The sequence below is a fragment of the Balaenoptera ricei genome, chromosome 13, assembly GCF_028023285.1.
Source record: "Balaenoptera ricei isolate mBalRic1 chromosome 13, mBalRic1.hap2, whole genome shotgun sequence".
Lineage (NCBI taxonomy): Eukaryota > Metazoa > Chordata > Mammalia > Artiodactyla > Balaenopteridae > Balaenoptera > Balaenoptera ricei.
Window position 1 is genome coordinate 791,303 of NC_082651.1, and position 23,374 is coordinate 814,676.

Genomic DNA, 23,374 nt, shown 5'->3' on the forward strand with positions numbered 1-23,374 from the left:
ATGTGCAAGTGGGCGCTGGCAGATGACAAAATAAGCAAACGTATCAGCAATGCAATATTTAATGAGAAAGAGATGATCATGATTGTTTACCAGTGTGAAATAAAATTCATATTTTATGGCAAGACAAGAAAAATTTAAACATAAAAAATTCTTCTCTGCCCTTTGGCCTCCTCTCTCCCCTCCCTGTGCATCGTGGATCTGCATTAGGCATCCACCAAAGCTCCCCATCAGCAGAAATACCTGCTCAAGCACAAAGAGTAACATTCTCCCAGCATCAACAAGACAACTCCTTAAAAGATAACATTCCTTCTTGATCTTGTAAGCGCTCACATGGCCCACCACGACTGTGCTTAGATCTGGATTATGTAAACTGTCAGTGATATGTCATTGGAAGGGAATTCCCTGGAGATCCAGTGGTTAGGACTCCACATTTTCACTGCAGGGGCCTGGGTTCGATCCCTGGTCGGGAAGATCCTGCAAGCCGTGTGGGACAGCCAAGTGAAATAAAATGAAATTAAATAAATAAATAACTAAATAATGTCATTTGATGTACAGCCCTCTGTCTCAAAAAACTTGATTGTGCCTTGACTTCTAATGGGTGGAAGAATTCTCAGAGCTTTCTGAGATGTTCTTCCCAGGTTATAATCCTCAAATTTGACTCGAATAAAATTTTCCATTTCTTTCTTAGATCGACTGATTAATTTTTCATGGACACCAGTTTTTTATTTCTCCATGGGTTCTCATTTGTGGTTGTGACTTTATATTATTTGCAAATAACTAATATTATAGCCATCATCCCCCACCTTCTGGCGCTTACTGTGCCATCAAGACATCAGCTCTCAGCCTAACTGTCCATTTTCCAGAGATGATCTGTCTTTTCTCTCTGGTTTGTTTTAATGTCTTCTCTTTGTTTCATGTTCGTCAGTTTAAGTATGTCTCTAGGCCTGGGTTTTTGTGGTTTGTTGGACTTCCTGGTCAATGACTGGTGTTTTCCCATCAGCTGGGGAAAATTCCCCGCCATCATTTCTTTAAATATTGCTTCTTCTTTCTCTCTATTCTCTCCTACTGAAATCCTAAATGCATGTCTCTTTGATGTCATCCTATGCTTTCTGGGTCTTAACTTCTTTTTTACACTAAAATAAAATCTGTCTCTCTGACCTATATTCTAGAAAAGTTCTTTAAATGTGTCTTCCAGTTGATTGTTTTCCTCTCCTGGTGTAAGGCTGTCCGTTAAGTTTATTTTTTGTTTAAATTACAATTATTACACATTTTATTTATGAACACTTTAATTATTTTTCAAGTAAGCTTATTCAACTTACAGTCTCTTGTTACTTGCTTACATTTTTGTGCTGACTATTCAGAAAGGAACATGAGAAAATCCACGCCCTGAAAAAGCTTACCATGTAGTAGGAAAACAGGCAGGTAGAAAAACTGAATCACAGTATCACAGGGGAAACGCAACAGGGAACGCGCAACATATAATGTAACCAGCTCACCAAAAGCTTCCCGGAAAAGGTGACAAACTGCAATCAAAACCACCAGTTAATCCGTATTTCTACAATGGCGCTCATATGGTATCAGCTGCTGCACAAACTAGATTTTTAAGAGAATTAAATAGAATCAACTCTCAGCTACAGGAGAAGCACACGTCCGCTGACTCTGAAAATCAGCCAGTCGGTGGGAGTCTGGGAAGTTAGCTGTCTCTTAGGCTGAGTCCGACACCCATTTTCTGTGCTGTTAGATACCATCCGTTTGCCCCCAGATTTATTCTCTAGCCAAGTTTCCTTTTTAGCCTTGTCTTCACCTCCACCCGCCCCTGGGAATCGCTGCAGGAGGGAGACGAGGGCTGGACGGCAGTGACATGTACTTCTGGGGGGCAGGCCCGGGGGGCAGCTCTTCCACTGGCCCAAGGGTGGGGACAGCTTCCCTGAGAGCCTCAGCCTTCCCTGCTGGTTCCCTTCCTCCTGTCTATTCTTTAAAAAATCATTACTTCACTCGAAAGTCTTTCCCCAAATTTTAGCTGAATGTGCCTTCCGACTCCTGCCAGGGCCCTGACGCAGCTCTCCCACCCCGGCTTCCACAGAGCATGAGCACAGTAGAAAGGAACGACAATAAGTTTATGGCAACTTATTAAGATTTTGGAGCCGAAAGGAACTGGAATGGAAAGAAATCCAAAATGGTGCCTGTGTACTTCACCTTGGACAGCACGTACTGAAGAGATAACGTGACACCTGTTTCCTCCCACCTGGCTGCTGCCCACACCTAGTTCCAGCCACTGGGGTCAGCGTGGGCCTCACGGGCAGGGCGGGGTCCTCCGCAGGCTGCCCCACGCACACTTGGTGCTCCTGTGACCCTCCCAGGTTTGACGGTTCACTAGAACAGCTAACAGAACTCAGGAAGCACGAGACTTAGGAGGGCAGTGTTACTTTAAAGGACACACGGGGGCAAGATCAGGGAGAGTCCCAGATGCAGAGTTTCTGTGCCCTCTCTCCCTCCCTGCACACCAAACGGGGAAGCCCGGGCGTCCGTCTAGAACTTTGACTGGGGTTTCATTATGTGGGCAGGGTTGAGCAAATCACTGGTCACGTGACCGAACCCGATCTCCAGCCCCAATCCCCTCCCCCAAAGGTCAGGGGGTTCAAGGTCCCAACCTTCTAATCACAGGGTTGGCCTTTCTGGTGACCAGCTCCCATCCTGAACCTGTCTAGGGACCCACCAGGGGTCACTCCATTAGCATAACAAAGACTATCACTCAGGAAATTTCGAGGGATTTTAGAGGTTCATGCCAGGAACCCAGGACAAAGACCAGAAACAATCTTTATTATGCAAAAATGATCACCAATGCCTTAATGAACTTGTAGCTTCTTTCCTGAGCACTTGATTTTCAACCCTCATATCAGCAGTGGTGGGACTTAGGACACAAGTCAACATACATCTAGGGTTTCCCAAATTAAGGATTTGGCAAGTTATGACAGATGTCATCAAACTTATGAATTAATATCTGTATATTGAGCTCACTTTCTAAAAAGATTTGGGACTACGAATGACTTCTTCTCAAAATACTCCATTATAAGAAAGGGTAATTCATCCAAACCATAGAAAATAGTCTAAGTGGAGGCAATAGTATTAAGCTGAAACTCTGTAGGCTTAGGTCTGAGTCTTAGCTCTGTGGCAACATGACTGTCCCTTGTCTCAGCTGTTTGACTGTAACCGAGCAGGACCCTCTGGGGCCCTCCCGGGACAGGCCCTCCCCATATCCTCTGCGTTAGCTCCTCTCTGAAGTACCTGGATAACAGTAGTCGATGCACACTCCTGAGTTGTTTTGCAGATGGGAACTGCCCCCCACCTCAAATGGAAGAACTACTTGATGATCATGAGCGCGCAGCCCCAGGCCTCCTGGAGCGTCAGGACTGATACTGTGACCCCTGTGACATCACCCTGCTGCCTCACCATCAGCCAATCAGAGAATCGTGCACGAGCGGATCACGTACCCTGCAACACCGCCCCCCCCTCCCCAACTCCTGGCCTTTAAAAAGGCTTTGCTGAAACCCTTCAGGGAGCTTGAGGCTTTTCAGGGCAAGAGCCACCTCGTCTCCTTGCGTGGCCCTGCAATAAACCTTTCTCTGCTCCACACTCCGACCTTTCAGTTTGTCTGGCCTCACTGTACATCGGGCACATGAACTTGCGTTAACATCACATGTGGACAGCAAGAGTTGCAAGAGATGGTACCTGCAATCCGACGATGACCACGAGTCAGCAGTTCACACAACCTTCAGAGAACCAGTGCTCTCAGGGTATTTTCAAAATATATATTTCAAGTGTTTAATCTTGGAAACTTTCCATCCTTATACATCTTTAGCTGTTACCCCACAAGTCTCCCCTGATCCTCCAGATGGAAATGATCTCATCTCTTTGAGAAATAAAATATTGCCCGCCATATCAGTAAAGAAAGGATGTCACAGTCATCAGCAATTGCAGCCCTCCAACCATGAGCTGGTGCGCCCTGAGGGGACTCAGGAAGGAAACAAAGAATACCTGCCATCTAGCAGCCGTCAGACTGCAGCCACTCTGGTGAGCCTTGAGGAAACTCGGGATGTGAAAACAGGGGATACCGGCCCCAGAGAGCTGAGGTGCATATCAAAGGAATGATTTCAGTGAGCCCAGACTCTTGCATCTTCCCATACAGAGAAAAGCGCTAAATTCTTTGAGATATCTGGTTTTCTTTAGTTAACAATCATCTTTTGATGTTCAGACTACCTGTCCTTTGTTGCAAAACTTTTATATAACCTGGCTCTCCCCTCGCCTCCTTGGAGCAGTTCTCTCAGGGTTACTTGAGATGCTGCCTCCCGGGCCTGAGGTCCTAAGAACATCTGCCAAATAAAACAGAACTCTCAACTTTCAGGCTGTGTAATTTTTTTCAGTCAGCATTCTAAACCTCAGCATCACCGTGTCTGTGTAAGCCACATAGATGTTCTTCTTATTCGTTCCTGCACTGCAGCTGTTTGGGGGCATGTTCTGTTTCACTTCTGACTGGGTCTCTTAAGGGCCGAGCCTGGGACCCTGGATCACTGTTTCCTCAATGGGGGAAGCACACTGCTGCTCTCCTTGTATGAGCTCAGAACGACTTTTAATGAATAAATATCAGCAAAAATGTATATATACACATACACACTTATACAAATATTTTCATACTTAACACTCAAATTAGTACCAAGTGGGATTGAGACTTTAAAATAAATTCTCTATTTAGTAAATATTTATAAAGCTAATTTTTATATTAAGGTAGAGATTTATCATTTTTCAAGCTTGTGGAAAATAAGGCCCAGTAAAATAAAAAATCAATATAATTTATCTTTCAAAAACTACTTTAGGGCAAATAATGTTTGTATTTGCTAGTAGCTATTCAGTAGGATTTATATTTAGTAGGACACATAATTGCCAACTTGCTTGCCAAGAACATGAGATTCCTCTAGAGGGAAAGGAATAATGATCTCACTTAAATTTTTTAAGGTTTAAAAATATCTACGGTTTAAAAGTAGACTGGGGCTTCCCTGGTGGCGCAGTGGTTGAGAGTCTGCCTGCCAATGCAGGGGACATGGGTTCGAGCCCTGGTCTGGGAAGATTCCACATGCCGCAGAGCAACTGAGCCCGTGAGCCACAACTACTGAGCCTGCGCGTCTGGAGCCTGTGCTCTGCAACAAGAGAGGCCGCGATAGTGAGAGGCCCGCACACTGCGATGAAGAGTGGCCCCCTCGCACAGAAACGAAGACCCAACACAGCCATAAATAAATAAATTAATTAATTAATTAAATTTTTTTTAAAAAGTAAGAAAAAGTTTGGCATTACACTACAAACTGTGAAAGCGCTACCTTCTCCTACATTAAAAAAAAAAAAAAAAGTAGACTGAATGAACCACCTGAGCTGTGCCTTTGTGCAAAGGTAGCACGTCGTCATGTTGGTGAAACGTGTGAAACAGAAAAAGGTATAAAGCAAGCAGACAGACTTTGCTGTACAGCAGCGATCGGCACAACACGGTAAATCGACTATATTTCAATAAAGAAAAAAAGAGAAAAGAAAGAAAATCTATTCCATGTAATTTAAAACAATAAAATAATTAGCACATTAAAAAAAAAGGCAGACAGCTTTGGGGGAAAAAGGATGAGTTTAGCAGAAAGTATGAGAATACGAATGTGGACATAGTGAGGGAAGCGTACACGTGTAAACCGATGTGGCCACATTCGGGAAAATAGGAAACACCCTTTTTTAATGGTTAGTGATTAGCTGCCTGTGACAGAAACCAGGAAAGGGGACCCCTGCCGTCCCCCGGGCCTCGTGAGTGTTAGGGGACGACCGCAGGCCGTGCTTTGAGGACCCTCCCAGAAAACCACCAAACAGAGGACCATGGGGCCGCCCCGTCTTCACCGCCCGGAAGACGGAGAACCAGGAAGTCGGGCCCCGCCGCCGCCGCCGCACCAGGACCAGCGCTTCACATCACACAGCCGCCCGCGAACAGCAGCACAGCTCACGAGGCCCCGAACAGAAGCGCGCATCGACATCAACAGGAGAAGAGAGAAACTGTTACAGTCACACAACTACACAGCAAGGAGAATAAACAACTGCCACCATAAGCGAGAACATGGACGCATCTTACAAATACTGTTGAGCAAAACAGTCAGACACAAGGAGTACAAAACAGTCAAAATGAATCTTTGTCATCAGAGTCACGAGCCCGGAGAGGGTCGCCCTTGCGAGGAGGGCAGTGACCGGAAGGGGCGCGAGAGGGTTTTCTAGGGCTGGTGTCGCCTTGTGTCTCATTCTGGGTGACCCGTTACACAGCTGCTGCGGTGAGTTTACTGAAAAGTCATCAGCGAATACATAGAATTGAGTGCTTTCCGTAAGCATGTTCTTCACTTCCATACAGAAGTTTGGGTTTTTGCCTCAGCTGCGGATCCAGGCCCGCACTGCCCCAGCCGCGTCCACGCCAGGGATGCGTGCCTCCACACGGCGCTAGCATCCCGAGGCTAAGGACCGCACCAAGACTCTGCTCCCGGAGGAACCCCACGGCCAGCCTGCCTGTGGGTGACACGGCACCGCAGCCCACACCCCACTCTGAGCTTCCTAACCTGCGAGCAGCAGTTTGGAAGCCAGTCTAAGTAAAATTCGCAGATTTGCGGGTCTGACAGGCGTAGCTGTGAGTGGGAGGGACGTGAGGCTTGCACGGGGCCGCAGCGGAGTCGTGTGACCGCCCGCAGACCAGCCCGCTCCCCTTCTGCCCGCTGCTGCTCCTGCCGTGGCCTCTTCCGCGCAATCTCGCCGGGTCTCAGGGACGGCCATGCTTTATCACTTAGATTTTTATCGTGAATGAGTTCAGGTAAGCAGCACAGTGAGGGAGAACGGAAGTGCCATGACACAGAAGACCGAAGAATGCCTGTCTTGTTCTTTTTTCCCTTGTGCAATATTCCAAACATATAGAGAAATATAGTAAACGTCTACCCATCACCCAGCTTTATCATATTTAAACATCTTGCTATGTTTGATTCAGATTTTTTTAAAGAAACAAAACTCCATAGATACAGTTAGGTTTCTCCATTTCGTTCTCCTTTTCCCCAGAGGTAAAGATCAGATTTAATTTGGTATACATCACCCTATGCCTTTTTACGATTTTAGAAGAGGAAGAAAACAGCCTGATTTGGGGAGAAAAGAGGGAAAAAGAACTCCTGCTTTAATTCCACTTGTGATGTGGTCAGTACTTTATTTAGTTATTTTAAACCGTCCTCACGATATATCATTTGAATCTCAAAACCACTAAGTGTGATGGGCTGTACATACAGGATTTATCACCTCCAATTTATAGATGAACTACTGAAACTCAAAATACATAGCTGCCTACGTTTAAATGGCAAGTAAATGGCAGATCAATTTTCCAGTTGTAAAGAAATAGTGGTCGCTTTCAAGGAGAAAGTAATGTAGGTTTTTCATGAGTCAATTATATCTAAGTAAGTATTTTAAAATACTAAAAGCAATACTAATTGGGGGTGAGATCAACATGAATTGATGAAAAATCTGAATTACAAGATGTTACAAGTGCAATTCATTTCTATTTAGCAAACTCAAACTAGGCTGACAAATGTCTGCTTCAACATAGGTCCTGGGGTTAGCGAACACAGAGCGTGACCTGCAGCTAGGTTTCTGGAGCGCGAGAATAAGCATCTCTATCACACAAGTTTCTAATTAAAATGACCTCAAGGTCTAGCCTGCCCGACTTTCCACTGGTGTTAGGGATTCCCTCCTCAATATCCTGTACTAGGGGCAGAATTCACCTCGAACGAAAGGCACATGGTGGTGGTTTAAAGTCCCCCTCGCCCCCAGCAACATTTCGCTTAAATACTCCCCTATTCTGTTCACTTGCTCCGCAGTTAGTTAAGGGCTTAATTTCAACACAGCCCACACCTGAATAAACAGATGCCTGTGTTCACGCAAGAGACGGCAGGAAGTGCGTGGAACCCGCCGCAAACAGAAGGGTCACCCGGGGCAGAGTCTATTATCCCCGCCAGGGAGGAAGGAGGAGCTGACCGCCAGGAACATCCCCAGGGGAGGTTCCCGCAAAACAGTTTTGTAGGATGGGCTGAACCGAGGCGTTGTTTTCATCTTGGCCTCAGACCACATCCAGGCCCCCATGGTCTCCTTTGAACACTTCGATGCAAACAGCTGCCAGAGCAGGGGATGCAGAGCCTCCCTCCTGGAGCCTGCAGACTGACAGGGGACGCCGAGCCCTGATGGTGCACAGAAGGGCGACCGTCATATGTCTGTAGACTTAAACGGGCACAAAGATGGCGCAGGAGAAGATCGCCACCCAGGGCTCCCCACCTCAGGCTCTCCTGGGTCCTCTCTCCCTTCTCCTTTCCTCTCCCCACCCCAACCTTACCAATCTTGCTGTGGAGTTTTTTCAGGACGCTAAATTTGTTTTGAAGGTGGTTTTCCAGCTTTTTGATCAAGGAATGCACGGTTTTCTAGTGGCGATTAAGGTTTAACGCGTTACCTCTCCTGGAAGGAACTTTCCCAGGAACAGGCATTGGGCAAGGCCCTGGCGAAGATAACCAGGGTGGGATGGCTTTTAAATGGACAACATGGCCTCACACAGACCCCGGACTCACCTCCTAGCAGCTCTCCACCAGCGCCACGCAGCCCAGGTCTGAGGAAAAGCAGCTCCAGATGCAGCGTCCCCTTCTTGAAGATCCCAAAGTGGTGGGCAAAGTATAGACGGCGGGAGGGCCAGGTGGCCAGAAGAGCCGTTCATTCCCCAGTCCTCAAACAGCTGCTGAGAGGAAGCACGTTCGGGATGGCGGGGCGAGACGAAGCCATGTGCTCTTGGGAACAGACAGGGGCCAGAAAACCAGGGCCCCGGGAACCGGGGGCGCGCAGCGGCAAACTGTCAAGTGGTCAGGGTTGGGAGGCAGGGAGGGGCAGCGGCAGGAAGCGAGCCCGCTGCCTGCGCAGCTCGGAGAAGGGTGCCGGGCCTGGACAGGGCCTGCTGTGGGCGGCGAGGGGCCGGAAGCGAGGCCGGAGGCAGGAAGCCGGCGCGCGGGCGGCGGCGGCGGAAGCCCTGGGGCGGGGCGTGCGCACGCCTCCCGCTGCAAGGGCGCCCCGGGGCGGGAAGCTCAATACTAGCTTTTTCTCACTTCTTCAACGTCTGCTTTCCGTATAACCCAGCAAAAACTGGGTAAATCATTTTAAATCAGGGAGACAGGCCAGCCTGAATTAAAGAAAAGTCCAATACCCAAAAGTATAGAAGGAACCGTAAGCTGGAGTTACGCGGGGATGGAAATGGCGGAGAAATGAGTCGTCTTTACTTTTCGCCCTTTCTTCTTCTAACTGTCCATGAGTATACATTTTTTAAAATATAAAAATAGTAAATAAATTAAAGCAAGGCATTTTTATTCATTTGAAGTTCATGCATAGTTAATTGGGTATCAAAGTTGTAGCAACTCATTTTTTAAGAGTAGTTTGCAAGCAATGAGCAGATATCCTTAAAAATTCTGTTCTTGGGACTTCCCTGGTGGCGCAGTGGTTAAGAATCCGCTTGCCAACGCAGGGGACACCGGTGCGAGCCCTGGTCCGGGAAGATCCCACAGGCCGCGGAGCAACTAAGCCCGTGGGCCACAGGTACTGAAGCCTGCGCTCTAGAGCCCGTGCTCTGCAACAAGAGAAGCCACCGCACTAAGAAGCCCGCGCACAGCAAGGCAGAGTAGCCCCAGCTTGCTGCCAGCGTGCAGCAACAAAGACCCAAGGCAGCCAAAAAACTAAATTAATTAATTAATTAAATAAATCTATTTTTAAAAAAGAGAAAATTACCTTCTAAAAAAAGATTATGTTCTTAAAGACATTCAACCATCTTCAACCATCACCCTTTGTAGTAGAGCAAAGGCAAGCGTCTGCCTATTCCAAAATGAGATTCCAAAATTCGGAATTAGTGGGTTACAAATTTAGAAATTTATGGTAAGGAAAGTGGTTGCCGTGTTGGTGGTTCTCCTCCAGGTCCACCTATAATCCCAGGATTATGCAGAATGGGCCCTTCCACTAGAGCTCAAGTGCTCAGACAAGTCGGTGGAGGTTGGGGGAGAGGAAGGAGAAAAACATAACCACACCCTGCACATTTTGGCAACTCCACCACTGGGAGCTAAGGAGATGTTCTTTCCCACCGCAGATGAATTTTACCCTAGGTGAGATGGAAAGGACCGAACACCCAAAAGTCCAGTTCTATTCTTTTCCTGTGCGGAAACAATATTAAGTGTGCAAGTCCAATCTGTCTCGCCCATTAGTGCTTGTCTGCGGTTTGTCTGGTCTCTTCTTCCACAGGGACAGTGCGCTCTCTGCATCACAGGGTGGTAGCCCTGCCTTCTGTGCTCCCAGAGAAGTGGCACAGCTCGTGGTCCCCGCGTGGCCTGGCGCCCAGCTGCCTGAGTTCAAGGCCAGGTTCTGCTGCCAACTCGCTTTGTGAACTTGGGCAAGCAGCCAGTTTCTGCCACGGACTCCTCATCAACGAAACGGAGATGCTAGAGTTGGGGCGGGGGGAGGTGGGAGAATTAAACAGCTTACTTTTCATAAAGTGCTTAAAACCTTGCCTGGCGTACACAGCCTGCCTCCTGGGAGAACTGACGGTGTTTACAGCCGAAGAACGCCCTCGGCCAGCTTTCAATTCCCTCGGTGCCGACTCAGCCTGCAGCAGGGCGTGGAACTGCTGACTGCAACCAAGTAACTGCCTGGTGAATGCAAGCTGTCATGGACTGAAGGTTTGTGTCCCCCAGAATTCGTGCTGAAACCCAAACCCCAAGCTGATGGTGTGAGGAAGTGGGGCCTTTTGGAGGGCTTCATCTAATGACGGGATTAGTGCCCTTACCAGAGACCCTCAGACGTGACAGCGGGAGGACACAGGGAAGAGCCAGCCATCTGTGAACCAGGAAGCGGGCCCTCACTGGACACCAAATTTGCCGGGGCCTTGATCTTGCGCTCCCAGCTTCCATAACTGTGAAAAACAAACTCAACTTGTAACTGTTGTTTACAAGCCACCTAGTTTATGGGATTCTGTTTCAGCAGCCCGAATGGATGAAGACAAAACTTGAAGATCACGTTCATCAATATTGGAAACTTCTGGACATATCTCAAGGATTCTCAATTATCTTTCTAGAGTATTTAGCTCAAAGTTTCTTACAGACCCAGAAGAATATTCTAACAGGCACTTCCAGGTTCTTTGATCAGAGCAGCGTAAAGTTTGGTTTAAAAAAAAAACAAAAAACTTTTATGATCCTACTTTACTATTAAACTTCATTCTAAGTCAGCCAAATTTGGGCTGAAACTTTGGTCAGAGTGGAAGGCCTAGAGCAGTGTTTCTCAATACCGCATCAGTCACAGGGGTGCTTTAAAATGATCTGTTTTAGCTTTTCAGGTCCTCATGTAACCCCTGACCAAATATTTCCAAAGGCTGAGTGTTCTACCTTATGCGACAGTCCATGGCATGTTTAAAATGATTATTAGAAAGTTCTCTAAGCTGAAATAAACTTCATCTCCCTATTCTCTTGCTTTTTATGGTTTCACAGAATAAGTAGTCATTTGTATGCATGATAATACTTAGAATATTTAAAGCCAGTTAAAGCAGATTCTCCTAGGGATTATGTACTTGAATAAACTTGTAAGGTAAAACTTCTTATAATCAAATTTACTGTCGAAAATCTCTTAAATTGCTTACAAAGTAAAATCCTAATAAAGCCGATTTTACCTCCAGGATTGGAATAGATTGTTCCTTGGGCTAGGCTGCAGATGCAGGGGTTGGCTGGCAGTAGAGCCACATTGTAGGAAAAATTCTTGCCTTTATTCAGTTGGAATGAATGCATATTGTTGATATTATCCATGTGATGCAACATTATGAAAAATTTCCTTAGAGTTTTCCATTAAAACAAAACACTTATTGTGTACCTTCGACATGCCAGGCATTGTGCCTGTGGGGACACTTGTCATTCATTCCCTGATAAATATGGAAAAGCAGACACTTTATCAGCTGAATGGGGAAGTCACTTCCTGAGACAAAACTGACCTTTGAAGAGAAGATTGAGGAGAAAAAAGTTTGGTAACATGAAAGCAGTATTCTTCAGAAAAAAAAAAATCTGATAGTGTTGCAAACACCTCTGCTGCTATATCTTGAAAAACAGGTTCACGAAGGGTCACCTCCCAGCCCTCTAATAGTAACTATCGGACTCATCATTGAAGGAACACTGGCTTGCAGCAAATTCCCAAGTACTTTTAGGATTGATTTACAAGAAACTCTAAATAATACCATGTATTCAGCAAAACAAAAAATACTCTTTCACTAGGAAAAATCACAAAGATATCTTCATGGGGACTCCTCAATGAATCCTTTTAAGATACGTACTTCTAAGGAAAGAAGTCATTCTAGAAGCCGAAACTAGACTTATCTTGTTTTGTAAGCTGTCATAAATTAACAGCAACAACCAAAAGCCCCAGCAGCAACCATAGCAGGGCCTTCCTGAGAGGGACCAATGGCGGACAGTTACAGCAAAGATGCACAAGTCCCTCCGCCACCTGCTGAACCTGGTTAAAACAACGATCAGAGGCAAGCTTGACGAGGAAATACATTCATTAATGTCCAATGCTTGATGCATAGTCAAGAAAATGGAAAAAGGCATTCCCATCTTCCTTAAGCTCCAGTCTGGGAAGGGAGGGTTTCTGGTAGCTGGTGTGTGCTTGAGCCATGGGTTTAAAAATTTTTTTTTAATTAATTTTGATTGGAGTATAGTTGATTTACAATGTTGTGTTAGTTTCTGCTTTACAGCAAAGTGAATCAGTTACACTCATATATACATCCGTTCTTTTTAGATTCTTTTCCCATACAGGTCATTACAGAGTACTGAATAGAGTCCCCTGTGCTATACAGTAGGTTCTTATTAGTTATCTATTTTATATATAGTAGTGTGTATATGTCAATTCCAATCTCCCAATTTATCCGCCCCCCCTTTCCCCCTTGGTAACCATGTTTGTTTTCTACATCTGTGACTCTATTTCTGTTTTGTAAATAAGTTCATTTGTACCCCTCTTTTTAGATTCCACATACAAGGGATACCATATGATATATGTCTTTCTCTGTCTGACTTACTTCACTCAGTATGACAATCTCTAGGTCCATCTATGTTGTTGCAAGTGGCATTATTTCATTCTTTTTTTATGGCTGAGTAACATTCCATTGTATGTATGTACCACATCTTCCTTAACCATTCCTCTGTTGATGGACATTTTGGTTGCCTCCATGTCCTGGCTATTGTAAATAGTGCTGTAATGAACATTGGGGTGCATGTATCTTTTCAAATTACACTTTTCTCCAGATATATGCCCAGGAGTGGGATTGCTGGGTCATATGGTAATTCTATTGTAGTTTTTTAAGGAACCTCCATACTGTTCTCCATAGTGGCTGCACCAATTTACCTTGCCACCAACAGTGTAAGAGGATTCCCTTTCCTCCACACCCTCTCCAGCATTTATTTGTTTGTAGATTTTTTGATGATGGCCATTCTTCCTGGTGTGAGGTGATACCTCATTGTAGTTTTGATTTGCATTTCTCTAATAATTCGTGATGTTGAGCATCTTTTCCTATGCTTTTTGGCCAACTGTATGTCTTCTTTGGAGAAATGTCTATTTAGATCTTCCACCTATTTTTTGATTGGTTTTTTTTTTTTTTTTTGATATTGAGCTCTATGAGTTGTTTGCATATTTTGGAGATTAATCCCTTGTTGGTCCCTTCATTTGCAATTTTTTTTTTTTTTAAGGTAGTGGTAGAGTTACTACCCTCTCCCCAAGCTGATTCCTCCACCGCTGGTGCCCAACTGCAGCACCTTTGCCAAAATTTGGCAATTCAAAGTGCAGAAAAGATAATGTTGTGGAAAAGCACCAAGTCTTGAGATCTTACTGCCATTGACTTTGTGACCCTGAACAGCATCAACCTTCATTCCCTTATCTGTAAATTAAGGATATACGGCCAGTGATTTAAGGGATAGAAAAAGGATCAAATAGATGCAAACTTCAAAAAGCATTGTGCGAAATGTAAAACCCCAGACAGGTAAAAATATAAAGGACTATAGTGATTTAGACAATTCAGAGGAAAAATCTAGTGTGAACGTTTTATTTTGACAAAACAAACTTTACAAATTTTACATTCTAAACTCCCAAAGTTTCACTTATTTGAAAAGTAAGAGACAAGGCATCCTGGACTCCAAGATTTCAGGCATGAATAGACTAGTGCCATATTTTCAAGTTTTATATGCTAGCTGCACTTTATACACCATAAAAGTGAAGAGAGCTGTGACAAATTCACTAGTGTCCAGTGCACCTGTAAGAAACACACCGACACACCTGGATTTTCTAACCACAGTTTCACATCAACGACCTCTGAGTAACTGGCGTGCATATTTCCATTAATGGTAGGCACAACTCCACAAACATCAAATTACACAAATCACTTGCTTTTTATAATCTCAATTTAGAAATTGAAAAAATAAGAGGAACAGAGTTAAGTAGCTGAAAACGCTGCACTTACTGCACACAAGTACATCATGACAAGGAATGCTAGAAGTTCCCCCAGGAATGATTTTTGAAATTTTAAAGTATATTTTATCTGAAAAGTTGAATTCTTTAATGTGAAAAGCATGTTAAGTATTGACTCAATCCCTAAAGATCTAGCAAATTATAGATTCTGTGCAATTAGGCACTAACATACACATTTGAGAGATTAACACTGACTGTTCAGTGGAACAGGGAGGTGGTTCCGCAGTGTTTTTATGGTTCACTTTGGCTTCACACGTCCTTGAAACCGAAGACTCAGTGAGAAGTTACAACTTACCCCGCACTAGATACAGGCAATGTGTGTATGATCCGGAACAAATGACTGCTTTTCACCTTCAAGGAACCTAATTTTGATTTATACAAAATTAGATTTTCACCCACATGTATGGATAAAAGTGCTTCTCAAATGTACATATCCCACTTCCATAATCCTAAAACAAAAGTAAAGGCACACAAATGGACAATAGTTTATATATTTTATGTGAATGTTTTTCGTTAGTCTTTAAACGAAATCAATTGCTGTCTAGAGAGGTGTGACCAACTTGTTACAAATTTCTACAACTTTGGAAATTAAAGATCTAAGAACTCTCTAAACACTGCAGTTCTGTGCAATTCATGTATTGGTTCATTCACTCTGCAATCTGTTAACTCACTCTGTCATCACTACAGGCTGCAATACTTATATTTCAGCAACTATGAGACCAAAAAGACCAAGGGAGAAGGACGTTTTGGAATTAGTCTCCCACAAGTCGTTTTGAATCTTGTTACAAGTGAATTTAATATGCCTGTGAGTTAAACTGAACAATAATTATAAAGACACTCACCCTAACATATCTGAACGAAATATAGTTAAGAACCACAGTTAAACAAGTCTTTAATTTTAATGACCGATATTTTTTCACTTATATGTGAAGGGATTCAATAGCCAGCAGCATTTAAATATAGAAATAGTCCCATCTATTTTCTTTTCCCTTTTATAAAGTGCTATTTTTAACTGGGTAGATTTACTAGCCAGCTTTCCAATAACTTCACTCCATGTCTCTAATAGATTCAAGGAAACACTGGAAAATTGAAAAGATTGAGTATTTTAAACATTTGTAAAACATTGCTACAAAGTATTGAGACTATGAATGTATTTCATTAGTAAAATAAAAAGTGTACCTTATGTGAGAATCATTAAGTTCATTTAATAATTACTTCACAGAAACATCAGTTCACTAACATTTATGTCAATTTTTGTTAATAATCTAAACCAGAAATAGTTTCTGTAGGCAATTCAACTCTAAGCACTGCCAAATAGGGTCATGCCAAGTAGAACCAACGGTTAAATGACCCCCAGAATAAAAACTCCGACAAATTCAGACTTTTGGAAAAGCAAAACAAGTTAGTGAGAATCAGAACCAGAGGCAATATTTACTTAAAAGTACCACAGGTTGTTAAAAGTGTTTTCTTTAAATAAAAATTTGTGTAGTTATTAATAATGTACCTTAATACTAAGTGCAGTGGTATTAGAGATAATTAAGAGGAAACCACACAACAGATTAACTCAAAAGTGAATGCTGCCTATTTCTTTAGTTCAGTGACCAAAGCTGAAATTGCTTTTGAAAAGAGGTGAACACTACTTACAAGTAGGGTACCAAGAGATTCCCAATTGTATTCACATTATTCTCTAATTAGTATTTGTGCATTTCAACTCTGACCTGACCTTCAGTAGCATCTTAAAAAACAAATGCAATTAGTAAAAACACAGGGTAGTATGTCGGTTTGTTCACACTTACAAACACTACCAGCTTCATTACAATTTGCATTTCCTGTTGCTCTTGGAAGAGTCGCCACTATGAAAAACAGATACGAATGTGCAATGCTCTTTACTCTGCATGGTATCCGGCAATGTTTCAATCAAAGGGACCCTCAATCATCAACTCAGCACCTGATTTAGATACACTTTCAGTCCCTAGAAACAGGGACTCCAGCGCAGAAGGGTGGCAGGGGGAAAAGAGGCCTAGGTCAAGGTTTGAGGAATCGCTTGGAAATCCACTGCAGCCATACTGCTAAGGAGAATTCCTCCCCATCCTTTCCAACCCCCCGAAGTAAGAATGCAGCATTTAGCTTAAGTCTTTTCTGGTCTCACTTCCTTGTCTACACATAGTACCCTATTCCTAAGACGACAAACAAGTCTTAGAACGTTCTAAAAGAAATCATTTTTACCCGAATACATTGGACTTGGGTCTCAATTTGAATGAGGATGAGTGGCCTTTAAAAGACCGGTCCTCCTCTTCGTCCTCCCCCTCCTCCAGGGGCTGCTCCGGGTCTCTGAAAGAGGGTGTGGTGTGGATGATCTGGGTTCGGAAGCGGATTTTGTTGAGTCTGGGTTTCATCCGCCCACTAGAGCTGCCCGAGGCTTTGCGACCCGGCTCCTTCGCTTTGCCCGCAGCCAATCCCTCCGCCAGGTGATGGTGATGGTGATGGTGATGGTGATGGTGGTGGTGGTCCCCGCCGTCCTCCAGAGCGTGCGAGAGCCTGCCGGAGATGAGGGTCGAGGGCAGCACCCTCGAGAGCCTCCAGCGCCCTCCCCCGCTGCCCGCCGCGCTCTCGGCTTCGTCCTCGTCCAGGGCGCCCACCAGGGTCCGGATCTCCTCGGCGGTGCTCGGGCTCAGGTACTGCGAGGGCTTCTTGCCGCTGTAGTCGCGCACGTCCACGTCCGCGTCGTAGGCCCCGACCAGCAGCTTCACCACCTCCACGTGCCCGTGCATGGCCGCCAGGTGCAGCGCGGTGTAGCCGCCGCTTGTGCGCGCGTTGATGTTCACCGGCAGCCGGTGCTGGCCCGCGAAGCGCACCAGCAGTGCCAGCAGCTCCTGCCGGCCGTGCTTGGCCGCCCAGTGCAGGCAGGTGAAGCCGGTGATGAAGTCGCGCTTGGCCAGCAGGCCGGGCTCGCAGGCCAGCAGCCCCTCTAGGCTGTCCCAGCGGCCGTCGGCGGCCGACAGCATCCACGCGTGCTCCAGCGGGTCCAGCGTCAGCGCGCCCGCGCCCTCCTCCTCTGCCGCCGCGCCGTCCGCGCCCCCGGGGCCGCGCCGCAGCTGCGGGGAGCCCCCCGCCGCCTCCCGGGGCGCGGGGCGGCCGGGCCGCGGCGCATCGCCAGGCACCTCGGGCCGCGCGCCCTCTTCCGCGGGGCCGCCGCGGGGCCGCCTCCCCGGGGGCGCGCTCGGGGCGCCGTCCGCGGGGTCGGAGGGGTCGGCGGGGTCTGCCGCCGAGTGCCCCGGCTCCCTGAGGCGGCAGCGGGCGCGCTGCTCGGGCGTACCGCCCAGGGCGCCCCCGACGGGCTGCTCCAGCTCGGCCTGGTCCCGGGCCCCGCACTCCACTGGACCCTCCATGCGCGGCCGCGCACCTGGCCGGCTCCGGACCGACGCGGCCAGCCCCTCCTCAGGCTCCTCGCGCGCCGCAGCGGCCTGACTAGCCCCCACCGCCCCCCGGCCGCACCCGCGGACACGCCCCCGCCGGACGGACACGCCCACTTCCGGCCTTCGCACTGGCCGCCTCACCGCTCCCGCTGGCCCCGCTCCTCTCCGCACCGCCCCCTTTCGGTCCCCGCGCAGGCCGCAATCAGTGCTCTCCCCGGAGAACACGCCCTGGCTCCACCCACTTCCGGACCGTGAGCGGTCCGCAATGGCCGCTCCTGCCAGGGGACACGCCCCGACCCCGCCCACTTCCGGCGCCCGCTCAGGCCGCAATCTGTGCTCCAGCCCCGCCCCGGCTGTCAGAAAAGCCGCGGCGCTTTTCCGCGCGTCTTTCTCCTCGTGTCCCGAGTGTGCTCCATTCTCTCCCCGGCACTAACTGGTCGTTCTCTAAAAGGTCTGGGCACTCCTGTGACAGGCCCGCTTCGCGCGCGCGGCATCTGGGCGCGGTGGAGACGCGCGGCCCGCCCCGCCCCCTAGCTCACTGAGGCCACTGGACCCCTCCTCTCATCTCCCCTCCCCTCCCTCTTGGACCCCTGCCCCCCGCGCCATCCCGCCCGGCCGCCCACGTCACTGAGGCCGCGGGACCCCTCCCCTCAGCTCCCCTTCCTTCCCGACCGGACCCCGCCTCGCGCCATCCCGCCCGGCCCTCCACGTCACTGAGGCCGCCGGACCCCCCACCGCCGCTCCTCCCTTTCTCCCTCCCGCCCGCGCCGCCCCGCCCCGTCCCGTCCCGCCCCCAGCGCCCCTCCGCCGCCGGACGCGCCACTCGGCCGGCTGCAGCCGCCTCGCTGGCCCTCCGCCCGCCCAGCCCCGCCCGGACCATGTCTTCCGAGGTGGCGCGGCACCTGGTGAGTCCCCGATCCCCCGCCCCCCTCCCCGGGACCCCCACCCTCCTGCCACGGCCCCTCCTGGCAGCCGAGGCTTCGCAGGGCTTCCCGTCTTCCCCGAAGTTGAGTCTGAAGCGGGGGCGGTTTCTGTAACGGTCCCGAACGCGCGAGAGCGGGCCGGTGGCGGGCTGGCCCACTGGACTCGGCCTCCCAGGCCTTCAGAAGCCCCCCATTTTACCCAGTATCGACCTCCTTGGGATTGGAGCCTTTTTCTCCCGCCTTGGCGCCCTTTTTCGTTAAAAGAACTGATGTGGCTGATTTGTTCGGTGTTCTGTACCTTTCAAGTCCCTTTTATGCACTGATCTCATTTCAGAGTAAGCCGTGGGATGGTCACAGTTGTGTCCTCGGCCATTCCAAGCTGTTCCTTGCCCTTTTCACTCTCATTCTCTTGTGAGTGCCGTGGAGTTTTCCAGACGCTATACATTGTGGAAGGACCACTTGCCTTCTGAAAATTTTGTTTTAATTTCTGATACTATAAATATCAGTGGTCGTAATCCTTGTAAACAAAAGCTCTTCGGGGGCCTGAGACCAAAAAGTTTGAAAAGTGCTGGTCTAAGCAGTCTCCCAGATTAAAAGTTTAGCTTGTGGGGACCTGAGGGGTTGGGTGATGTTCCCAAGTCACCCAGCCAGTTTGATAGAGCCTGGAGAAGGGTTTTTGTCCTGATTCAGCCCAGGTCTCTTTCCTCTGTGTCCTGTCGTTAGGGAGGTCTCAGCTTTCCTGTCTGGACTGCCTTGTTACCGTTGCTGTGTTTGTGTGCACGTGTGGGTGAGGAAAATGTGTTTTAAACTCTTTGGTTCAGAGTGAAGTTCAGTCTTCAGAATTAAACTTGAGCTGGAGAGAGTTTAATCGTTTAATTGATGGTGGATTTCTTGTCAGTTGCTGTGCTTATTTTGCAATAAGTTTACCTTTAATTAAAGTTTTTGAGATAATTGTAAATTCTTGTGCAACTGTGAGAAGTAACAGAATTCCCCAGCACCCTCTACCCAGTCTTCCTTAATAATAACACGCTGCCAACCACAGTGAAGAGCACACCCAGGACACTGACACTGCTGTGTGAGGACAGAGCTCTCCTTCGCCCCAGGGCCCTTCGCTGCCCTTTTGTAGCCACAGCCGCTTCCGTTCCACTCCACCTCCTCCTTAGCCCCTAGCAACTACTGCAGTCTGTGATTTCTATGAGTTTGTCATTTCGAGACTGTTATATAATGGGATCGCCCAGTGTGTAACCTGTGGGGATTGGGTATTTTTCATTCAGCAGCGTCTTCTGGAGGTTCATTCAGGTGTCGCAAGTATCATTAGTTTGTTCCTTTTAATTGCTGAGTAGTACTCCAGGGGGTGGATATACCACACTTTGTTTGAAGGACACCTAGGTTGTTTCCAGTGTTGGGCTGTTATGAATAAAGCTGCTTTAGTAATGTTACATGAGGAAGATGTAAGTCGTCAGTTCTCTGATTCACATGACAGTTGCATGTTTAGTTTCATAAGAAACTGCCAAACTGTTTCCCAGAGTTTCTGCACCATTTTTCATTCCCAACAGCAATGTATGCGAGATCAGTTTCTCCACATCCTCCCCAGCGCTTGGTGCTCCTGTTTTTTTATTTAGACCTTCTGATAGGTATGTAATGATATATTGGGGTTTAAACTTGCATTTTTCTAATGGCTAGTGATGTTAAACATCTTTTCATGTGCTTGTTTGCCATCTGTATATTCTCTTCAGTGAAATGTCTCTTCATTTCTTTTGCCCATTTTCTAATTGGATTTTTTTTTACTCCTGATTTTAGAGGTTTTTAAAATATATATTCTAGACACCAGTCCTTGCTATGTGGTTTGCAAATGTTTTTTCTCATTTTTTGTGGGGTTTTTTTCATCCTCTTAAAGAAACTTGTGCAGAGCAAACATATTTTAAAGTTTTGATAACATCCATTTTATCAGTTTTTCGTCATATGGATTGTACCTTTGTGTCAAGTCTAAGAATCTATTGCCTAACTCAAAATACCAAAGGTTTTCTCTTATTTTTTTCCTAACAGTTTTATAGTTTGTTTTACATCTAAACCTATGACCCATTTTGAGTTAATTTTTGTATAAGATACAAGACTTAGGTCAAGGGTCATTTTTGGCTTATGGATGCTCCAGCATTTGTTGAAAAGGCTATCTATCCTCTCTTGAATTGCTTTTGCACTTTTGTCAAAAATCAGTTGAGCGTGTTTGTGTGGATCTCTCTCTGGGGTCTCTGTTAGCATGCAGTCTTGATTTCTGTAGCTATATAAATAAGTCTTGAAATAGAGTCGACTGATTCTTCTCACTTTATTCTTATATTTCAAAAAATTTTTTGGCTATTCTAGTTTCTTTGCCTTTCATTATAAATTTTAGAATAGTCTTGTCTACCTACAAAGAATTTTGCTGGGATTTTGATAGATATTACATTAAGTCTATATATTAGTTTACGGAGAGGGACTTTTAAACTTACAAATTTAAATTCCTTAATAGTTATCTGGCTATTCATGTTATTTCACATTGGGTCAGTTGTGATGGTGTGTGGTTTTGTGATCCATTCCTTCCAAGTTGTCAGATTTCTGCGTATAGAGTTGTTCATAATATTATCTTATAATCCTTTTGATTTCTTCAGTCTGTAGTGACAGTGCCTGTTTCATTCCTGATATTGGTAATTTGCATCTTCTGCCTTTCTTTGTCAGTCTTGCTAGAAGTTTGTCAATTTCATTGATCTTTTCAAAGAACTATTTGTTTCATTGGTTTTTCTCTATTATCTTTGTATTTTCAATAAACTGATTACTGATCTTATCTTTATTTCCTTTGCTTGCTTTTGGTTTATTTTGCTCTTCTTTTTCTAAGTTCTTGAGGGGAGACCTTAGATCACTGATTTGAGACTTTTCCTCCTTTCTAATATAGGCACATGGTGTTAATGAATTTCCCTCTCAGCAGGGCTTTAGCTGTGTTCCACAGATTTTAGTATGTTGTATTTTCATTTTCATTCTACCTTTAGTTTTTAAAGAGCTCTGTGTTAAATCTCACTTGAAATTCTTCAGATTTTCAGACCTTTTTTTTTCATAGAAGCGGACATTAAGACTCAAAGATATGTTGTACAACATAGGGAGTAGAGCCAGTATTTTGTAATAACTGTAAATGGAAACTGATCTTCAAAGGTTGTATTAAAAAGACTCAGGGAGGTTTAGTGCATGCTCAAGGAATCACACTAGTGATGATGAGGTCTGCTTTTGGCCATATTGTGCCTGCCACTGTCTCCACATGTCCCCCATTAGTAATTGCATAAGTTTTATGATTCAAGAGATCTTGACTGTATAGTTATTTATTGCTGACTCTGATAGTGGATCTTGTCATGACGTTGACTACCTTTTCCTGTCTCTTGAGAAACACACTCATAATTTTCCGCTTCTTCAGACTATCCTTACCAAAGCTTTTAAATGGTGTCCAGATCTCTTCAATTTCAATCTGCCTCTGTCATTTCCTGTTTCAGATGCTATACTTTTGAACTCTTATGTTTCTTTTTCAGTTATCATTCAGTGAGGATAATTTTTGTATCTTAGAAGCTTCCTTCATTTGTTTTACTTTCTACCTTGAAGTTGTGACTTTTAATTCTTCTCTTTTATGTCCTGGAGTTAATTACCGCCTCAGTGTTTCTGATCTGGAGAGACATCCCTTCCCACTGGTCCAGGTCCTGTAATCATCGTAAGATAATGAAAGACCGAGGTCCTGTCCCATCTTCTCTGAAGCTTTCCCAGAGCACTTTAACCTGTGGCAGTCTGTCGTACTGCTTGTTTGCCACTGGTCATGTGCTTCCTTGCAATACCTCCTAACTTATGTTTTGTATTGTTACTTAACTTTTCACATCAATTAAATTTTAGTGAACCTTGCATTTCGCACCCCCCCTCCTCAGTTAAATGATCTGTCTTCAGGAAAAGCAACCTGTAATATTCTTTGTATCCTCCATAGCCATGATTATACATCTTTGAGGACCGGTGTTGAATATTTTTTATATGAGAAGTATGTTCACCTTGAATCATTTTATTCTTGTTGAACGTTACACACATCAGTTATAAATTCTTATAGGCAGCCAGGAGCTGTTAGTCTGCATTTATGTTCTAACGAGGCTCCACCTTCCTCCAAGCCTTTGAGGTTTTTCCAGGCTGATTTTGATCCTAACACTGTTCCAGACTGTAACTGTTTGTATTGATTATTTATTTATTTGGGTGTGTGCGAAAGGAGGAAGAGAGTCTTTTAAATTTTTATAGTTTACTACAGAATAGACTTACTCTTCTCAAGAATATTTATTAGCCCTTTATTTTTTATTTTATCTATCTATCTATCTATTTATTTATTTTTGGCTGTGTTGGGTCTTTGTTGCTGCGCGCAGGCTTTCTCTAGTTGCGGCA

At 45.8% G+C, this 23,374-nt stretch overlaps 2 protein-coding genes across 2 annotated transcripts in view; one reads left to right on the forward strand and one right to left on the reverse strand.

Moving 5' to 3' along the window:
- Positions 1 to 14,169: 14,169 nt before the first annotated feature.
- SOWAHC (sosondowah ankyrin repeat domain family member C) lies at positions 14,170 to 18,087 on the reverse strand. The gene has a single exon (XM_059942405.1). The coding sequence runs from the start codon at positions 17,994 to 17,996 to the stop codon at positions 16,830 to 16,832; it is 1,167 nt and encodes a 388-aa protein (XP_059798388.1). The 5' UTR covers positions 17,997 to 18,087; the 3' UTR covers positions 14,170 to 16,829.
- A 725-nt stretch (positions 18,088 to 18,812) lies between these two features.
- The window catches only part of SEPTIN10 (septin 10), a 50,469-nt gene continuing 45,907 nt past the window's right edge, over positions 18,813 to 23,374 (forward strand). Inside the window, exon 1 of the mRNA XM_059943627.1 lies at positions 18,813 to 18,928. Coding sequence (XP_059799610.1) covers positions 18,902 to 18,928 — 27 coding nt within the window. The 5' untranslated portion in view covers positions 18,813 to 18,901. The remainder of the gene's footprint in view (positions 18,929 to 23,374) is intronic.